General features: G+C 42.6%; 3 protein-coding genes across 3 annotated transcripts in view; all 3 read left to right on the forward strand.

The window, feature by feature from the left end:
• LOC105898844 (leucine zipper transcription factor-like 1) overlaps positions 1 to 2734 on the forward strand; it is a 3077-nt gene extending 343 nt beyond the window's left edge. The window contains exons 2-8 of the mRNA XM_031563066.1: positions 104 to 164; positions 390 to 461; positions 715 to 780; positions 965 to 1042; positions 1357 to 1533; positions 1775 to 1878; positions 2027 to 2734. Of these exons, the coding sequence (XP_031418926.1) occupies positions 104 to 164; positions 390 to 461; positions 715 to 780; positions 965 to 1042; positions 1357 to 1533; positions 1775 to 1878; positions 2027 to 2042 (574 nt within the window). The 3' untranslated portion in view covers positions 2043 to 2734. The remainder of the gene's footprint in view (positions 1 to 103; positions 165 to 389; positions 462 to 714; positions 781 to 964; positions 1043 to 1356; positions 1534 to 1774; positions 1879 to 2026) is intronic.
• Positions 2735 to 3838: 1104 nt separating this feature from the next.
• zgc:136930 (uncharacterized protein LOC563946 homolog) lies at positions 3839 to 8180 on the forward strand. Its single transcript, XM_031563123.1, has 10 exons — positions 3839 to 4125; positions 4267 to 4675; positions 5013 to 5073; positions 5183 to 5278; positions 5435 to 5614; positions 5706 to 5831; positions 6596 to 6816; positions 7017 to 7054; positions 7853 to 7891; positions 8137 to 8180. The coding sequence occupies exons 1-10, from the start codon at positions 3879 to 3881 to the stop codon at positions 8178 to 8180; spliced, it is 1461 nt and encodes a 486-aa protein (XP_031418983.1). The 5' UTR covers positions 3839 to 3878.
• A 3172-nt stretch (positions 8181 to 11352) lies between these two features.
• ccr9a (chemokine (C-C motif) receptor 9a) lies at positions 11353 to 13625 on the forward strand. The gene is made up of 3 exons (XM_012825651.3): positions 11353 to 11486; positions 11616 to 11685; positions 11830 to 13625. The coding sequence occupies exons 2-3, from the start codon at positions 11647 to 11649 to the stop codon at positions 12913 to 12915; spliced, it is 1125 nt and encodes a 374-aa protein (XP_012681105.2). The 5' UTR covers positions 11353 to 11486; positions 11616 to 11646; the 3' UTR covers positions 12916 to 13625.
• The last annotated feature ends 5615 nt before the right edge of the window (positions 13626 to 19240 follow it).

Consider the following 19240-nt stretch of genomic DNA (forward strand, 5'->3'; position numbering starts at 1 on the left):
AGGAATGTACATATTTTGTATATGACTAGATATCTGCTGAATTGTAGGTGAAATAACTGACTGATTGCATTTATCTGAAAACAAACTAATGCCACTTCCTCAGAGAGCTCTTGGAGCAAGTGGCCGAGTTTGAGAAGACAGAGGTTACAACAACGAACAAGAAGGTGAACGTCTTTCCATGTACAGTAGAAGTAACATCTTCTTAAATAAAATCTTAAATTCAATGCAATCTGTGAGAGTGCAAGATAATGCCAGGTACATAATATATAAGATTACAAAAGTAACAATTAAAGGTGAAACTTCAAATGTTAACACATTGGCAAGTATGATTATTTACACAAATGGATTTGTGACTTATTAACGTGTGACGCTTTGCATGCCTGACACAGACAAGCCAAGATGCCAGCAAGCCCAAGCTGGCCCCATTGAATGAGGGGGGCGTATCTGAACTGCTTAACAAGGTGGGGTGATGTCCTCCTATACAACTGGGCAAGGACAGATACACTGGTGGAATTAATTGGTAAACTTAAGGCTGTATTATGCTAAATTCACATTTGTATGTTTTATAGCCTTTTAACATCACTAACCTCCCACATGAGCCAGAAAGGTTAAGGCTGCATAAATGCATGCTTCATATTGTTTACTCATTATGCATATTTGGCTTTGAGAATACATTGCATCACATATGAACTGCTTGCATGTGTGTGTTTGTAGGAGATTGCCAGACTACAGGAAGAAAATGACAAATTGAAAACGAGGCTCAAGACTCTGGAATCACAGGTGGGATATGTGAATTATAAGTTCAGTCATTCAGTGGTGTCCCCTCTGTTATGTCTTGTTTTCATGTTCAACCTCTAGCTTGTAGCTAGAGCTAACTATTAATCTGAGGGGATATGATGTATCACTTGGGGCAGAATTCAGTCAGCTTCTTCAAAGTGGTAACTTGTGAGTGATGTTTTTCCAGGCCACCAATGCTTTGGATGAGAAGTGCAAGGTGAAGCAGGCTCTGAAGGACCTCCAGAGTGTCCAGACTGACCAGGAGGTAAGGAGTGACCCGATACACATGGACACGAAGCTGGGGAGATCAGGAGATGTAACAGTCCTCCTCTTTCACAGATTCTCTTCCCTCTCAGTTTATGACTTTTCTTTCTTTTTGCTGCATGGAATAACTTCGGTGAGTATGTCGAAACCCAAGTACGATTAAATGCTTTTGCCTGTTAGGTATAGCCTCAAACCTGGAAGTGTTGATAGAAATTAAACCAAAATATCATGACGTATTTTTGATGGTGTATATTAATTCAAATGTTATATGAATAAATGTTTATCCATCTCTCTGTCCCTCTCTCTCTCTCACAGTCTTCCCGGCAATCTCAGGAGATCACAAACCTGCAGGACACAGTAGCAGTGCTGAAGGAGGACTTCCAGAAGAGCATGAATGCCACCAGCACATCTCAGAAGGACCTGCAGGACACCCTGGTAGCTGCCAAACATGACCTGCTGCGTGTGCAGGAACAGCTGGCCTTAGCTGAGAAGGTTAGGACTCCTCTCCGGGCTCTACTCCATGTCCTTGGCATGCCCTTTGATACCACACCTCAAAGATCAACCATTGCATTCATATGACATGATTGGGTTTTAATAGTCAGCACTTTTTAGATAGTACTCACATATGCACATATCTGATGCATCTTCTCCGTATATCATACTATGAATATCTCCTTTAATGTGCAGACACGTGTCTGTGTTTATTTATCTTTGTTTGTGTGTTTGTGCATAGGAATTGGAGAAGAAGTTCCAACAGACGGCTGCGTATCGCAACATGAAGGAGATCCTGGCTAAGAAGAATGAACAGATCAAAGAGATCAGGAAGAAGTTACAGAAGTGAGTGGAGGAGCTGCACGGGGATGACACTAGGCCTGGCATCACATTACAGCTGTGTTAGGCCTTAAGTTTCATTTTTAATTTAAGGATAATGGCCCAGCAAAAACTCCTTGACAGACTTCCTGTCATCTTTTCATTTCCCTGACAGATATGAGTCTGAGTGAAGAGGGGCAGTGGGGACAGTGAAAGACCAGACGGACCATAAGAAGAGAGGAATCTGCCATTGAGGACAGAAGGACCTAGTCAAAGTTGGAATTGGTATCCTGTGTAAGGGAAGTTGCCCATCAACAGTCATGTGATTTCATGTATCACCGTGGACACACAATAACCTTATAACCGCCAGTGCAGCTTATAGATTGGAATGTTCTCTGTCTGTACCAATGTGGGATATTGTGGTTGGAAAGTTCACACAAGTTCTTTGATTTGGAGTAGTGGAGAAATGTTTCCTTTTAAAGGTTGGTTTAGATATGTGAGTGTGTGTATGTGTTTCTGGTTATGGCTATGTCCAGTCATTAAATAAGCTGTGAATGAGGAGCTTATGTAAAGTCTGCCTGATCCGTCCACTTCGGCCTAAATTATTTTATAAATGATAATGTTTTTGACATTATAATGTACTGTAGCTACTAAAGCCTATTTTTATTATTATCAGTGACTGCACAGTACCATGATGGCAAACTGCTGTACCTTTATGTAAGGCTGTGTGTGTCCTCAGCTGCGTGTGTTACATGCATTGCCAGTGTTACTTAAAGATAACTTGTACATACAGTTATGTGGGGAGGTTCACTACATAACATGATCAGTGTTGAACATGTCTACAGTTTTCAGGCCAATAAATTGTGTCAAATTATGGATTTTACATTGATTTTGGTGATCATTTTGGAGTACTTCATGGATAAAAACCGATGTCTGTTTATTTTAGCTAAGGGGTACTGTTTGATTCCATGGTTATATAATGCCTCAAATGTAACAAATTAGATTAGAACAAAACCAACCTTTATTGTCCACACATGGTGGAAATTTGTCTTAAGCTTTGCAGCAAAGGATGTCACCACATAAAACAAAAATCTAGCACAGCAAAGATGATTACTACCACCACATGAGATAAATAGTGCCTTCAGTCGCTATGGAAAACTTGGAAAAACCAAATGTTCCAGTGAACAGGCCTGGTAGTGTTAAATAAAAAATTCACTTTAAGTTACCTCAAGCCTCCGGAGTTGTAGATAAGTATATTTATTCAACAAAAAATGAAAACGGCAGCTGTGTCGTCTCTCATATGTGATAGGTATGAGTGGTCTGGGCTGGGGGGAATCTGTGGGCAGGCCTCCACAGGGAAAGGCGTCAGCAGATATGCTTCACCTGCCGGCGAGATGCACATACCCAGCACCCTGCCGCACGCTCTGCTCCCTATCTCCCCAAGGCTTTCAAGCCCAGGCACTGCCTCCTCACCTTATTACTGTCCTATACGTTTATTTGGTTGAGATACAGACTTTGTATGCTACCTTCTAGGTTTTGACACTGAGATAATGAACAAGATGTTTGCGTGTGCTTCTGCTGAGGTGCTGCAAGAACGGCTTATTATCTAATACTGACGTAATGTAAGAATGTGAGAAAAAGGTGACGGCACAAGAATTTAAGAGCAGAAATCCTGGTGAGGGGAATTTTTTAGTGGGGATACTACATATCAATCGGAGTGTCGTCAATCTGTCATGATGAAAAGCTCATAAAGCTGATAGAATCCCTGCCCTGAAGGAGTAAGCTGGTGGGGCTCCAGAGAAGGAGAGGAGAAAGGGCTGAAATAGTGGTACCTTGAAAGAGGCGTGCAAGCCCCAGCCCATCTCCCACTATCTCTGTCTCGCTGTGGCAGGCTTGCTCCTCCTCCTAGCCCACCTGTCCCCTCCTAGCCCACCTGGCTATATAAGCAGGAGGCTTTAGGCAGTGATCTCACCTTCAATCCGCTGTGTGTTCTCTCTGCCACTTGCTGTGATCACAGGTTGTCAGCTATGACCATGTCTCTGTCCTTATCCTCTTCACGGCTGTCTGGTGGGCTTGGCTATGGGGGAGGTGGCGGTGCCAGGCTGGGCTTAGGGTTTGGGGGAGGTGCCGGCATGGGTATGGGGCTTGGTCTAGGAGGAGGCCTGGGCTTGGGTGGGGGAGCCGGTGGCTTTGGTGGTGGTGGTGGTGGTGGAGCCGGGCTTGCCTACGGTGGCTTTGGTGGTGGAGCCGGGCTTGCCTACGGTGGTGGTGGTGGTGGAGCCGGGCTTGCCTACGGTGGTGGTGGTGGTGGAGCCGGGCTTGCCTACGGTGGCTTTGGTGGTGGAGCCGGGCTTGCCTACGGTGGTGGTGGTGGTGGAGCCGGGCTTGCCTACGGTGGTGGTGGTGGTGGCGCAGGGGCGCTGATGGCCAGCCCAGCCTTTGCCATGGGCCGTACCATGGCATCAGGAGGCCTGAGTGCTGCTGGCGCTGCCCTGGCAGTGGGGTCCGCTGCGGGCCCTGCCCTGCCCGCTCTGCTCTCCCGGGCCGCCTCGAAGCACACGCTGTCCGGCCTGAACGACCGCTTCTCCAGCTACATGGCTAAGGTGCGGGCGCTGCAACAGGAGAACGCGGCCCTGGAGGCCAGGCTGTCCCAGCTGACTGGCGGGGCTGACATGTCCCCTGAATCCTCTGCCACTTCTATCGTGGAGTACGAGGCCCAGCTGAGCGAGTACCGCAACACGCTGGAAACCCTCTCCCTCGACTCCGTCAAGCTGGAGATCGAGCTGGACAACGTGCGTGGCACAGCCCATGAACTCAAGGCCAAGTGAGTGAATCTTGCTCCTCCCACTCACTGCCAACTGTGAATTCAGTAAATTAAGTAGATGCTTCCAATTGAAGAGCCTCTTGTCGTAAGAAACAATAGTATAACAACTTGGATAGGAGCAACACATTTTTTTAGGTTTAAGTTTAGCATGAGGTTTGATTCTTTGATTTGATTCTGAGTACAACAAGGTGAGGATTGTGTTGGTGATAAAAAAAAGTCTGTTTGCCAGTATTTACCATACCATACCATGATAAACTTGGCTGCTACTGATATAGACAAGAACCCATATAGACAAGAACCCAGAACCCTGACTTGTGCTCATCTGCATTTTGGACAGGTATGATTTTGAACAGGGTGTGAAGTTCCAACTTGAGTCTGACATTTCTTCCATGAAACAGGTGGGGCAAAATAAAAAGGTCACCCAGGAGATGTTAATATTAATATTTCAAATGAATGTATACCTTTTGATGAATTGATCGCTTGAACTGGAATTTATTGTCTCGGTAGGATGTTGAGATGGCGTCAGATGTTCGAATTGATTTGGATGCCAAATACAGCAGCCTGAAAAGCGAACTGGACTTTGTCTCCAAGACACAGGAGGAGGTGAGAGGGGCTTCAGTTAAAAACAGTGAACGATTCCAAGTGTTATTATAATGGAGCTGTTGCCAGGGTACCTCTCTCTGCCCCTATTCTTACTGTCTCTATCTCCTTCCAATATCCTTGCCCCAACTCTGCCCTGTCCTTGTGCCTGCTTCTTAGGAGCTGTCCTCTCTGCAGACCAAGCTCGGCACAGCAGCCATGGATACCTCTGTGTCCATGATTGAGGTGGACACGGGCAAGTCCTTTGACATCGCAACTGCCCTCAACAGCATTAGGATGGAGTACGAGAAGTCCGTGCAGCAGCACAGAGAGGAGGCCGATGCTTATTACAAAATCAAGGTACTCTCTCGCCATCTTGCATCTCAGGAGCCTGAGTGTGTGAGTGAAGGGGCAAAAGCCTTCAAGCTCACTCTGATGATTTACCCTGCAGATGGATGAGATGCACACAGAGACGGCTAAGAATTCAGAAGCAATCTCCTCAGCCAAGGTGGAGATTTCGGTGACCAGGAAGGAGATGCAGGCCCTGAGTCTGGAGCTGCAGAGCCTGGTGTCTATGGTAAGAGTCCGGTGTCTATGATGAGTCCTGCCTGTCTTGGTGTCTATGGTAAGAGTCCTGCCTGTCTTTTACACCAGAATGAACATTGCCAGAACCTCCACAGTTATCAGGGAAGGCGCGGGTCATGTAATTTTCAATATATGTAACCAACCATCTAGACTTGATTTTATACTTATTATGCATGGTTTGGTAAAACAAAACAAAAAAAAACAAGTTCTCTTTCGGGAACTTTATGGTCTAGACTTCTTGGAAACAATGTGTATGTTGGATCAAGGGATTTTACGGGGCTTTTGCTAGAACAACAGCAAAACTAAAACTAAAGATAAAAAAATATGCCAGCTTTAGAAAGCACCCTCTGCCACCTTTATCGAGAGCATGCCTGAATCAGCTTCAGTTCCCATCGATCAGCAGACAGCTGCACAATAAATCACTGTATATAGACACAGGAAGTGGTTTGTGTGCACCGAGACACGACTCTCTGCCACCGCCTGAGAGCTGAAAAAAAAAGTTCCCCCAAGAAGTCGCACAGTTCATCTGAACATCAAACACAACTTTGACGATTACATTCAAATTACTTTGATCATTTCTCATCAACCTGCAATTCTGACCAGTATTCAGTATAGTATTTGACGACTCGCTTGAAGATTCCCGGAACAGATGCTTTTGTTTGACGAATGACATGTATATTTTTTTTCATGACACTGCACTTTACTGTCCTTACTTTTGTAATCCTCTCTCTCTTCCTCTGGGCCTGTTTCCTCCAGAACATGTCTCTCGAGCAGGGCATGGCAGAAGCACATGCTCAGGTCAGTGGGGGTGCCTCTATGTACCAGGCTCAGACCGCCAGCCTTACCTCTGCCATTGAGGCAGCGAAGGTAGATCTCCACAAGCAGATCCTGGCCTACCAGGAACTGTTGGATGTCAAGCTAGCCCTGGACGTGGAGATCTCAACATACCGCAGCTTACTGGAGGGGGATGACTTCAAGTGAGTAGTTCCCCAGTTGACAAAATACAGTTGCATGGTAAATCTAGTAAAAGGACTACACATGTAAAATGTAATGCTTTTACCTTTATTCAATTTACCCACATTGTTACATATTTACCCTAATTATTTATTTATAAGTATCATCTGATTACTGGTGACCGCTTGAACATCTGAAACTCTCTGTCCATGTCCTGTTTCAGATTAGCAGACTTCACTGAAACATCCTACACTTTCGCAGGTAAGCGTAGCAAAAGGCCCTGGCGTGACGATTTGCGTAGGTGTGACGTCTCTAATTCACAGGAATGATTAAGAGGTGCCGGCCTGAGGAGACTAGATCGCTCATGGTGCTTTTCGGGAAATTCCTCAGTCACATGGCGAGGCCACCACATTGCGCATAGAAACAGAAACTGTTGCCTAGAAATAGAATAGAACAGCAGAGAAGCTGTTGCCACAAACAAACAACTTTGGTCTCCTGTAAGATCTCTGGTCTGTGGTCAAAAGTATTTAGTTGTGTGTGACACTGGAGTTCAACCCCTTTTACCCTCCCAGGATCAGGTGCTTATCTGTCAGTTTAGGTGTGTTTTGCCCCAGAGTGTAAGAAGGGAACACTTGGCTCTGTCACTCAGAGTATTTGAGAGGAGGATTTGTAAGGTGATCAGGCCTTAGCTTGAAGAATCCATTAAATCATCAGCAGCTGATGAGTACTCCTCTCAGTGCTGTTTAAGTGCCTCCCCTCTCCCCTGACCCCTGACCCCTGCACCCCTCTGCGTCTCCACCTGAGGCAGGCCACATCCAATAGGGGGGGAGAGTCCTGTGGTGCTGTCGGGGTGGAGTCCTGTCTCACCTGCGCTTTTCCATCACGCAGAGAGCGCCCTGGCCCATGTCAGCACACCACAGGACTCCCCCATCTCCTCCTCCTCTGAGGAATGGCACCATAGATTCACATTACCAGGTTTGAGTTGTGCGCAGCAGACATCACATCAGACGAATCTTTATGCATGTCCCTGATTGTTTGATGTTTGTTCTTAATTTTTAGCTGGAAGTAGTAGCATACAGGTGAAAGAGATCATCACAGGTGAGGCTGTAGCACGCAGTTTAGACTTGCACTTCTCACCAGCATCACACACATACACGTCTAAAAGACCTGCATACGCATATACATTCTGCCTACACACACACACACACACGTTCAAATGAAACATTTTACCTGCACTTCCTGCTGAGAGGATCTAGATAGCAGTTCATCCATATACAAATATGTGTCTAGGCCTGTTTGAACTAATCGGCCTCTTTGTCCTCTTTCATTCACAGAACACACAGAGACATCGGTCATCTCTGATGCTGAAGGATCAGAGTCCTCTTGATCCCCTCAGTGACATACAGTACGTGTTTGTAACGCTGAGCCTGTTAAGGCTGTTACCTTATGTCTGTGCTGTGCTCACCCCATCCTGGGCCAGCCCAATAAACACTCCATCCTGATAGACCTGTTGTGTCTGTGTCCTTTATATGTGACGTGCTTCAGCTGACAGTGACATAGTGCCTATGTTTCATTCGTGTTAGCATTGGTGCACTGTATGTGTTCCAAGGTAAGCACTGAGGTCACTTGAGATCACATTGTGTAGCCAATCATTTGTGTCAATATAAAAAAGAAACACCTAAACAGCAGATTATCTGTGCAGGCCTCTATCCACAGCAGCCCTGCACCTGCACCTCTATCCACAAAACCCTGCACCTCTGATACTATCATGTGGCGAAATGCAAACAACATTCTCCCATGAGAACACATGTCTGGGTTCCTCCTAAATAGCCGTCTCGTCTGTCACGCACATCTATTTTTTCCGGAGTGACGTGTGTTTTGAATCATATGGTTCTGCATGAGATTGAGGAAGTTATTCACACTTCTGTTTCACACTCCCCCCCCCCCCTGTTGTTGTTGTTGAGGAGTTGTCAGTGGAAACAACTGAACAAAACTTCACGTTTTTTTTTTTAAAGTCTTTAAGTAAGATATAGACCATGTAGAAGGCAGAATGCATCTTAGAAAGACTCGTTAGACCCCACACAGCATTGGACTGTATGCGTTGCACTGAGCTAGAATCTGTTGGCTTATCTCTGCATATCTGCACTGATGATTGAGGGAGTGAGTAAAACAGAGAAAGTTGGGGAGGGGGTTGAGTGTACAAAACTTGTGCCAACTTCCTCAAACTAGTCTCGAATGTGCGTGAGCTTGTCATGCAACCCCTCTTGACTCCCCTCAAAAAAGTACACCGCAGGATGTTCTAGAGCAACTCTATTGGCACAGAGGCAAGGTCGTGCTAAAACTCTTGCCTGTAGCAGTAACACCTCTCGCTTTTTGTGGTGAGCTCTCTCACGCAAGCATACTGTTTTCAACTGCCACAACAACGTGTAGGCACAGGGTATCCCCGATAGACCAGAGATTTCGATTTATTTGCACTGATTGAAACCAACTAAACATTGCCCTACAGCAGGAGAACCAAGCAAATCACATTAGTGACAACATAATATCACATAATGTATATTGTCATGATACATTTGATGATACATCATGATATATTTAAAAAAAGAAAAATGAATAAATATATACTCAACGCACGTGCACTACATATAACACTATAAAACACCACGTATGTTTATGTATACAAAAGACTTATTTTTAGTTTTATGTTTCAATTTATGATTCCATTCCAAGTACACACTGCGATGTTGCTTGTTGCAAGGTGGCCACAGGCTGACATGTGCAGACCACGTGCAGCTCAACAGGCACACAAACAACATTTTTTTTCTCTGTTTTCTTTTTTTTGCATGTGGGTACACACTTGTGGGCTGTTTCTGCTCTGTTTGGCTCGTGTGTATATTTATGTGTGTGTTTGTTTTTAAGAAATGGGGCATGCTGGTGTGCCAACTACAAACTAATCTTTCAAAACACAAAATATGACCATTTGTTATGTGTGACTAATACACAATTCATAAAGTCAGTCTCACTCACATGTTGAACAGAACAAACAGACAAATTAGTTACTGCTAGTCTATAGTAAAATGTGTGAATTTCCACATTTGCTGTTACACAAAATGCTCCTTGTGTTATCTTGTGCTCTATCATTCTGTCAGTTGTGTTTCTTTAAGCTAGCTCGCCCACAGGGGAAACAGTGCATGGAAACAGTGCAGGAAATGGTGGTCCTACATACAGACTCTTTCCATACAGACTAATAAGTCATTCAAACATTTACTGAACCAAGAGATTGCAAAGCTTTATAGGTGATGGTTTAAGTTCTGTGTCCTTAACCATGCATGAGAGAAGTCTACAGGCCTCTTTGATGGCAAAGGGCTCTTAATGTGGGACTGACTTACACCTCAGTCTTAATGATAGCAGGGGATCTGCTCTGTGTATGGGGTTAGTCTGAGGTGCAGAGGCTGGACTGACCAGCCGTTACTCATTTTCATGACTTTTTTTGTGGTATTTACATTCACATTCATGTATTGAATTAAGCAAATAAAATTAAGCAAATCATAAAGTTGGATAATCCAAATGAAGTTGGATTCAATACAACTATAAAGCCACCGGTTCGAAAATCTAGAATAGACTGTTACAATAGGAATGTACAATATATTTGCTGAGGCAGACACCGGCAATAAACTATTATATTGCTTTAAAAATGTATTGCAAGTCTTGCTCTCAAGCCTAAATTTCAATGCACGTATCCAGCATGAAAGACTTCATTAAATGAATACTTCTATTCTCTCAAACTGCGATATTGCTCTCGTGGTCTGGTTCCACTGGGTGTCTGTCAGTGAAATTGTAAACACCATGTGGAATGACACCACCAAAAGCATCACAGAAAGGAGAAGCTCGCTCACAAGTCATGGAGGCTGCGTCATTCACTTCCCAATTCTCTGTGTGTATTTTAAAATCACACAGAAAATACCATCGAAACAAATGGGAAGGAAATTATGTCTCTGTTTGGGTTCTAGTGCATTATAAGGTCAAAAAATACCCGCAACGATTTTTTCTATTTTTGTGATGGGTCAGCCAGTGTATATTGAACACCATAACTAGTATTCCATATAGTTTTTTTGTAAGAAATGTGTTCAAATAAATGATAAAAGAATACGTTCATATAATTTGATGCAAGATATAAAAAACAAAAACAGACATTATGTCAGTTTTCCCTCCACTGTACACTGTATGTCTTTGTATACCTAGCAACCCCAAGATTCAGACAACCTATCGTTCTTTTTAAGGGGGGGTCTCAGAAGACATACAGACTACAGAAAGTAGAATCTTGGGAGCCTCATGGGCTTGCTAAATGGTTAAATCCCATTTTAAACTACTAAAACACTTTATGTTGCTCAAAAACAGTATACAAATTACTGCATAGAAAGGAAACTTAGAATGTATTCAACACACTTTTTGAGAAATATAAAATATGTCTTGGTACTATCATATATGAGTTCATCCTAATACAATGATATGACTTATCAAGCTGTGGTGTTGACAGAAAAAAAATGACTTCACCTTCTACACGTCATGTTGTGGTTACGATGATGTTATAAAAGCGTCTGTATAACAGACAGTTGCCAGACAGCATTCCGTGGTTCAGTTCTCTCAGACAAGTCCTTTACTCATCTCAGACATCCTGCCTGTGCAGTAGAAAGTAAGTTGATGCTAAATTGACACTAACTTAACTTGATCACTTTATGCATGCTTTGTGACATTGTGCCATATCTACATGGTGCAATCATATCAGATATTATATTCACTGACTGTCTTCTGTCTTCCTTAGGGGAAATAAAGGAAAAGAAAAGGTGTCAAAAATGGATGGTTTTCTGACAACACAGATGGGGACACCAGAGGTATGCAAAATATGTACTTTATGAGATGTTACATATTGTATGACATTTAAGGATAGAAAAAAATGTATTTCTCTGTAAGATGTTTAAGAGTATTTATCAAAAAAAAATTCTGTGTCAAAACTGTGACAAATTCTTTCCTAACAGAGTGATGACTACTCGACAACAATGGATGACTACTTAGACGCGACAGCAACAGAAGACTACTCAGACTTCAGCCCCTGTGACATGACATCTGTTAGGGAGTTTCGTAAATACTATGAACCCCCTTTATATGCGACTATTGTCTTCCTGGGAATAGTGGGCAACTCGTTGGTGATCTGGATCTACATGCACTTCAAGACTCGTGTAAAGACCATGACAGATGTGTATCTGCTTAACCTGGCCATCGCTGACCTGATGTTCCTGCTCACTCTGCCTTTCTGGGCTTCTGATGCACTGAATGGCTGGACCTTTGGCCCACTGGTGTGCAAGATCACTTCGGCCTGCTACAAGATCAACTTCTTTAGCAGCATGCTGCTGCTCACCTGCATCAGTGTTGACCGCTACATAGTCATCGTCCAGACAACCAAGGCACAGAACTCCAAGAAGAAGAGGCTCCTCTGCAGTAAGCTAGTCTGCTTGATCGTCTGGCTGCTCGCTGTGTTCCTGGCCGTACCGGAGCTCATTTTTGCCGGCACAAAGCACTCGAATGGGGAGGATTCAAACTTGGAGCTTTGCACCTTGGTCTACTGGAACAAGGAGAACAATCATCTTAAAATTATGGTCCGGGTGCTCCAGATTTTGATGGGCTTTTGCTTGCCTCTGGTGGTAATGTTCTTCTGCTACACTTGCATCATCCACACCTTGATGAAGACGCGGAATTTCGAGAAGCACAAGGCCCTCCGTGTCATCTTGGCAGTGGTTGCAGTGTTTGTTCTCTCTCAGCTTCCTTTCAATGCCATGCTGATAGTGGAGGCCACCCAGGCAGCTAATGTCACAATCACAGACTGTGAGGTATCTAAAAGCTTTGACATCGTAACTCAAATCATGAAAGGCCTGGCCTACACACACAGCTGTCTCAACCCCTTCTTGTACGCCTTCATTGGGGTGCGTTTCCGTAGAGACTTGCTAAAGATGCTGCGTTACTATGGGTGCGTGGCACCCAACGGAAAACTCAGCAAACTCTATGGGACTCCGTTCCGTTCCTCTGTCATGTCAGATACAGACACCACCCAGGCTCTTTCACTGTGACACACCTTCCACACAACCATCTCAGTAGGCAACTGATTCGTTGCCAACAGTTCGGACTCAGATGCTCTCAGGCATGGCAAAGAAAACAGCATTTACTGACAATGTAACTTTATATGTGCTGATGAGCGAAAGCTATTGTTTGAAGGAAGAATGAAGTGTGTCCATCCCTAGAGGGTGGCAAGCTGTATGGGGCACACCAAGTCCTTGGTCAAACCCAGTTATGGTGGAAGTGGACACATTACCTGATGGGTCCAAATGTACTGAGCCCCCGTTTGGATGATTTTTTTTTTAACCTTGTTTCCATAAGTTCGTAAAGAAATTAGATCTTTCTGTATGATAGAATCCATACATGTAAAGGCCATCTTCTCTTCTTTAGCATCCAGAGCGCAGTATCACGGGTTGGTGAAGTGGAACCATTCCAGAAACAATTGTGCAGACTTAGTAGTAGCACATTCAAATATGGAAATTCAGTTCTCTTATTGTTATGTGTAGACGGACTGTAGCTGCTCTTTTGGAACCGATCTTAACTGTGCTTATCTGTGCTGTATTTCAAACACAGATGTGATGCAAACATTTCTGTTTGTCAAAGCTTGGAGTTGCTCTATGTTGCTCTGTAAATGCATTGCTCACGGCCATGATGTATTTGCTGCTGGTCTTTTGCTTTTATGTTTTTATTACAAGATCTGAATAAATTGAACAATAATTAATAATACCATCTTTGCATCATTACTTTCTGCAACAATGCTCCCCCATATAGGCTACTGTTAACAATACATACTACTGTGTAGTCTAATGTCTGACACAAAGCCACAGGCCACCACAGAGAAAGTGGAGTACTCGCTGTGGTCTGAAAACCGTTGTGAATACACACGTCACGAGAGGCCACCTTATCTTAACCAGTGAGACAGAAGCAGTTGTTCTCCTTCAGGTGCACACTAGCACCTTGAGACTGCTTTGTTTGTTAAAGTGTGCTATATAAATACATTTCATAATTATTATTATTTCTATTGTAGTACATCATTGCATTGCACAAGCCTGTTATTGTCCATCTGCACAGTATCTATCTATTTTCACACCAACGCAGGATCAAGGATATATCTGACTGATCCAACATCAGTTGTTGTTTGATTAGGTCTACATGTGCAAGTACAAAATGTTCTCGCTGTGGTTGTGATTTTTTTTTCTCATGATGTGGATGGCATAGCCTACCTGCAGACAAGGTTAGACCACACAGAGATCTCAAAACAGGAAGAGGTTGATGTGTTGACAGGCCTACCACCTTAGATTCACTTTGTGTGGAGATGTAACAGAGCCCTTGTAGCATTTATTAACACAAATAAAATAAGTTCTAATATCCATGAAGACCTGAAATAATAGTCTTGGCCTATTTATCCATCATAACCCTCAAAGAAAAAAAACATGATCTTTATCCAAACAGGTCAAATAAATTGAAACCAAATTCACCTTACCTTCACTTTAACAACAGACTGGGTGCACTCTTTCTGAGTTCTAAGCATTTGCTTGTCTACAGCACATTCCTATGCTCAATGCACCCTCTAGTGTTAACTTTAGTAATTGCATGACAGAAAAGCCATGAGCCCGGTCAGGTGGGCCTTTACAATTTTTCTCAGTTGCTTTGCTACATTTCTTGAATCATCATTGACATTTGTAAAACAGTAAATGCATTTCTCGAAACAATTCATACAAACAGCACCACACAATGTATTACCTGCAAAAGCCTGTAACTTCAAGCATGTAAGCTCAAAGTCCATAGTGTATGTCTCAAAAGTAAATACATATAAATACAATAAAGACTGTTTTACAGCACTTCAGTGCACAAAGGAAAACATGCGAATTTAGAGATGCAACCATAGGAAACCCCTCTTAGGCAGAACTGTTCGTACAGCGCTGTATGGGCACCTCGGCCATATAATTAGCAAACATTAAAAAAATGATGGTGTCACTGAAACTGATGAAATATATGCTTGACAAACAATGATGCATGTCATGACTTAGGCTAGACAAGGAACATGTCTAGATGTTTGGGGGATATGACAGAGAAACTGCCTAATACATATTGATCAACATGACAGATGCGACTGATAATTGAAGACAATAGCACAAATTAAATTGCACGGATGTACCAAAGCATTTGCAATGTTTTTCAAAACAATGAGAAATTGCTGTTCATGTGCAAAGGTGATTAGGTGATGTGGAGGTTGATCAAGTAGTTTTAAAAAATGCAGGCCTACCAAAGCGACTCAGAAAAACTGAAAACCTAATTCAGGATACATTTACCAAAATGTCTAACAGAAATGTAGAAAATATGGTTGACAGATATGACAAATGGCTCAACACGTTTGCATGTAATGACTAAAGCAACAAACTAATGTCTATGTTTTGGAGATAAGATTATTCAACAGAGAACCAGTACAATACATTATCAACATGAGACAAGGAATGATAATGTTAGAAATAGCAGACAATTGTAGGCACAATCATGGATGTGGATATGCCAAAGCATTTGCTATCTGTTCAAAAGAAATTAGAAATTGGTTTAATGATGTAATGATGGGACTAGATGATGGAGGGGAGGTTGAACAAGTTGTTTTGAAAAATTTCAGTTCTGATCTGAGAAATGTAGCCTACCAAGGCAACTGAGAAAAACGACACGCACATTCTTGAATTCCGCTGACAAAACTGTGCCCACAGCGAATATCGTCTAGACTAGGAGGGGAAAAAAGAAAGTTAAAGTTTAGTTATAGTTGGTTGACATGGTGCATGCAGATTTGAGTTAGGATACTCAACAGTGCCCACGTGTTGCACGCTGTACCCGGGATCTGTAAAGGCCCGCCTTCACAGTACAACATGCGCTGTCAGTTTTATTGATATTGGGAATTTTATGTGTTTTGTTGTGGTGAGTTATATTTAGTCTCGATTTGAATGTGGAAAGGGTGTTTGCATCTCAGATGGAAGCAGGAAGATTATTTCACAGGAGGGGGCTTGATAGTTGAAGGCTCTGCCTCCTATTGTGCTTTTTGGAGACTTCAAGGAGACTTGTCCTCTGTGAACTAAGTGATCTTGGTGGGCAATAGGGAACAACTAATTCCTTGAGGTAATTCAGAGCCAAGCCATTTAGGACTTTGTATGTTAGAAGGAGTACTTTGAAATCAATTCTACTTTTGAGAGGGAGCCAATGCAGAAAGCCATGTACAGGTGAGATATGTTCATATTTTTTAGTTCTAGTGAGTGTGCAAGCAGCAGCATTCTGTATAAGCTGGAGGCTCTGTATTGAGTTGTTGCAACATCCGGACAGGAGAGCATTGCAGTAATCTAGTCATGACATAAAAAAGGCGTGGATTAGTTTTTCTGCATCTTGGAGATTAAATAATTATGTCTTTGAGAACTGTTTTATGTGCGAGTCAAGTAGGATGTCTTGGTTGATAATTAAACTAAGGTTTTTGATACTGCTAGATAGTGTCATTCTCAATAGTTTAGGGCCTAACCTCAGTTAAGAAGCAGTAAGTTGTTGCCATCCAAGAGTTTACATCTGGCAGGGAAGCTTCTGTCTTAGGTAGATGTACAATTTCATCAGGTTTCATGGATAGTTAAAGTTGGGTGTCATCAGCATAGCAATGGAAGTTACTGCCATGTTTCCTTATGACAGCACCTAAGGTAGCATGTACAAGGAGAAGAGCAGTGGTCCAAGGACAGACCCTTGGTGTGGTTGGATGACTTATTATGGACATGAACAAATTGATGACGATCAGAAAGACCTAAACCAGGACACGGCACAGCCTTTGATGATTTATAGTGTCGAAAGCAGCACTACAGATTATCACGTTCGCTTTACACGCGAAAGATCGGTACAGACCAGCACAGACCAGTACAGACCAGTACAGTTCAGTACACCCCGGTATAGATCTTTACAGACCGGTAAAGATCGGTACAGACCCGGTACACCCCGGTACAGATAAGTACAGACCAGTACAGACCCGGTACAGACTGGTTCACCCCAGTACAGACCTGTACAGACCAGTACAGTACTGATCACACCTGGTAATCTTGCCACACAAAACCGGTATCTACAGTATTGTGACAGGCAAACCAACAGAAAAGTTTGTTCTTGTTGTCATGACAACAGCTTGCCTTGAAATATTTGTAGAATATGGGGGATTTTAGGGGTGGATAAGATTTGCTAAAGATTTTTTCTAAAGGTTCAAGGCAAGGGAGAATGTTGTAATACTGTAAATTCTAACTTTATAAAAATGTCGGATCAGCATTAGGGCTGCAGGACACTTCTAGTGGTAGTCTCATGTGTTGTTTTTTCACTTACTGTACTGGGAAAGAAAAGTGTCTGCACACTTTTTTTGTGCTATAGTGTACCACAGAAAATATAGCATGGAGCACTCTTGAGGCATATAGCTGAATTTCATATTGACTGTACTCCATTTTATATCACATATTTTATGTGTACAAGGTGTCATACATGTTTCTTTTCTTTTGCAATGCAACACTAAACTGTGCAAAAATAGAGGATACAACAACACATAATATATGCATTTTTCAATGCTTCAAGTTGTCTGTGTTATTTAGGTCATTGTACTTTGAGTGACAAAGTAGTCTTCCTGAGAGAACATTTGCTAAAGTTAGGGCAGCAGCTTTTGGGTGAAGTATGAAGTGTTTTGGTGGTTTTAGTGCATTTTGCACCAAAGGTTAACTGATATGCTGAGGTCTGTAAAGCCCACTGTGTGAAGTTTGGAAAAAGTGTAGCTTACATGGTATTGAGACAAGTGTTAAAATGAACTGTAAGCCTTACTGTAGTGTTACAATGAATCTGTCATCCTCGTGAGTACGCGTTCTGTGGCAGCAATCCATAGTGTGCTCGTTGTTAGAGTTGCCAAATACATTAATGTCTCCAGATCCAAACAGGCCAAGAATCTGCCCTGTCTGTTTCCAAAGTGTAGTCGAACCATTGTTGAAGTGCACCCGTGACCCTATTTATTTAAAATTGTTGTCCATATCCATATTCATCGTATTTATATCTTATCATGTCTCCTACCTCATTTTTAACTTCTACTGCCACCTTCACCTGTACTTCACCTGCACTTTACATATATCTATATCACATCTGCACTAATCACCATTATTGCTGCTCATGTTCTTACTGTTCATACCACTTGTATCTTATATCATACTGTATATATCCTATTTATCTATTTTTATATTACCACTATACATATGCACATACTCTGCACTCTTCTGCTTTGCACTTCTGGTTAGATGCTAACTGCATTTCGTTGCCTCAGTACTTGTACTCTGTGCAATGACAATAAAGTTGAATCTAATCATCTAATCAGATGCAATTAGTAGGTCATTCAGAACTTTGACTAATGCCGTTTCAGTGCTGTGATGTCCTCTAAAGCCAAAGAAAGTCTTCTTTTGTTGTTTTTGTGTAGAAAGGAAGTAAGTTGCTTAGCTATTTTTTTCCCAAGTATTTTTTACGAGAAACGGAGGTTAGATATGGCTTTTAGTTAGCCATATTATCAGGATCAAGTTCAGACAATAACATCAAATAATTCCTGGAATTGCAACCCTTTCTAAATCACATCCTAATGGGTGTAGTCTATTTAAAATATCAGCTGCTAAACAGAAGTTCATGCTAGCCTAGAAGGCTCTCAGGTGAAAAATGACTTGGTCAACTAAAAAATTCTGTCATGTGTTGTAGCGAAAAACAACTGTTTCAAATCTTAGAGTAAATTCTTAATCAGAGTCAGATGTCCGAGTGCGATAAACTGAAGTTTTATTCAATCTAGCAGACATCTTATTCAAATCGAGAGTGGTAGTCCATGGAGCAGCTCTGAATCTAAAACCCAGTGCATTAACCTTTTAAAGTCAAAATCCGTCACTTATGCAAATCAAAAACCTAAAACTTGTCTAAACTGAACCAATCAGAATATTCTGCTTACTTATTGCCACACCATCTTTCAAGATGTCGAGCAGCTGTTTTCTTATCAGTAGTTTTACCCCTCCCGGTTGTGATGGCAAGGCTCTTTTTGTGGGAAACTTCTACCTGCTCTTTGATGAATTCCGCATCCCCTTACTCCTAAACTTTTTAATTAATATAAGAGCTGTCTCTGTAGGCCTGCACCTGTGGAAACTGTGATTTTGTCTGTTTGGCCTGACCTTCATCCCTACACACAGGCCTCTCTGCACCTGGGCCCCTCTGCCTGGCACACAGGCTTCTCTGCACCTGGGCCCCTCTGCCTGGCACACAGGCCTCTCTGCACCTGAGCCCCTCTGCCTGGCACACAGGCCTCTCTGC

The sequence above is a fragment of the Clupea harengus genome, chromosome 25, assembly GCF_900700415.2.
Source record: "Clupea harengus chromosome 25, Ch_v2.0.2, whole genome shotgun sequence".
NCBI lineage: Eukaryota > Metazoa > Chordata > Actinopteri > Clupeiformes > Clupeidae > Clupea > Clupea harengus.

What these genes read in the sequence shown, in the direction of transcription:
- zgc:136930 (XM_031563123.1), top strand. Translation starts at nt 3,879, where the DNA reads ATGACCATGTCTCTGTCCTTATCCTCTTCACGGCTGTCTGGTGGGCTT. An exon ending in TGCAGAGCCTGGTGTCTATG is followed by an intron (nt 5,832 to 6,595) that starts GTAAGAGTCCGG and finishes TGTTTCCTCCAG; the next exon opens with AACATGTCTCTCGAGCAGGG. An exon ending in GGTGAAAGAGATCATCACAG is followed by an intron (nt 7,892 to 8,136) that starts GTGAGGCTGTAG and finishes CAGAACACACAG; the next exon opens with AGACATCGGTCATCTCTGAT.
- ccr9a (XM_012825651.3), top strand. Translation starts at nt 11,647, where the DNA reads ATGGATGGTTTTCTGACAACACAGATGGGGACACCAGAG. An exon ending in CACAGATGGGGACACCAGAG is followed by an intron (nt 11,686 to 11,829) that starts GTATGCAAAATA and finishes CTTTCCTAACAG; the next exon opens with AGTGATGACTACTCGACAAC.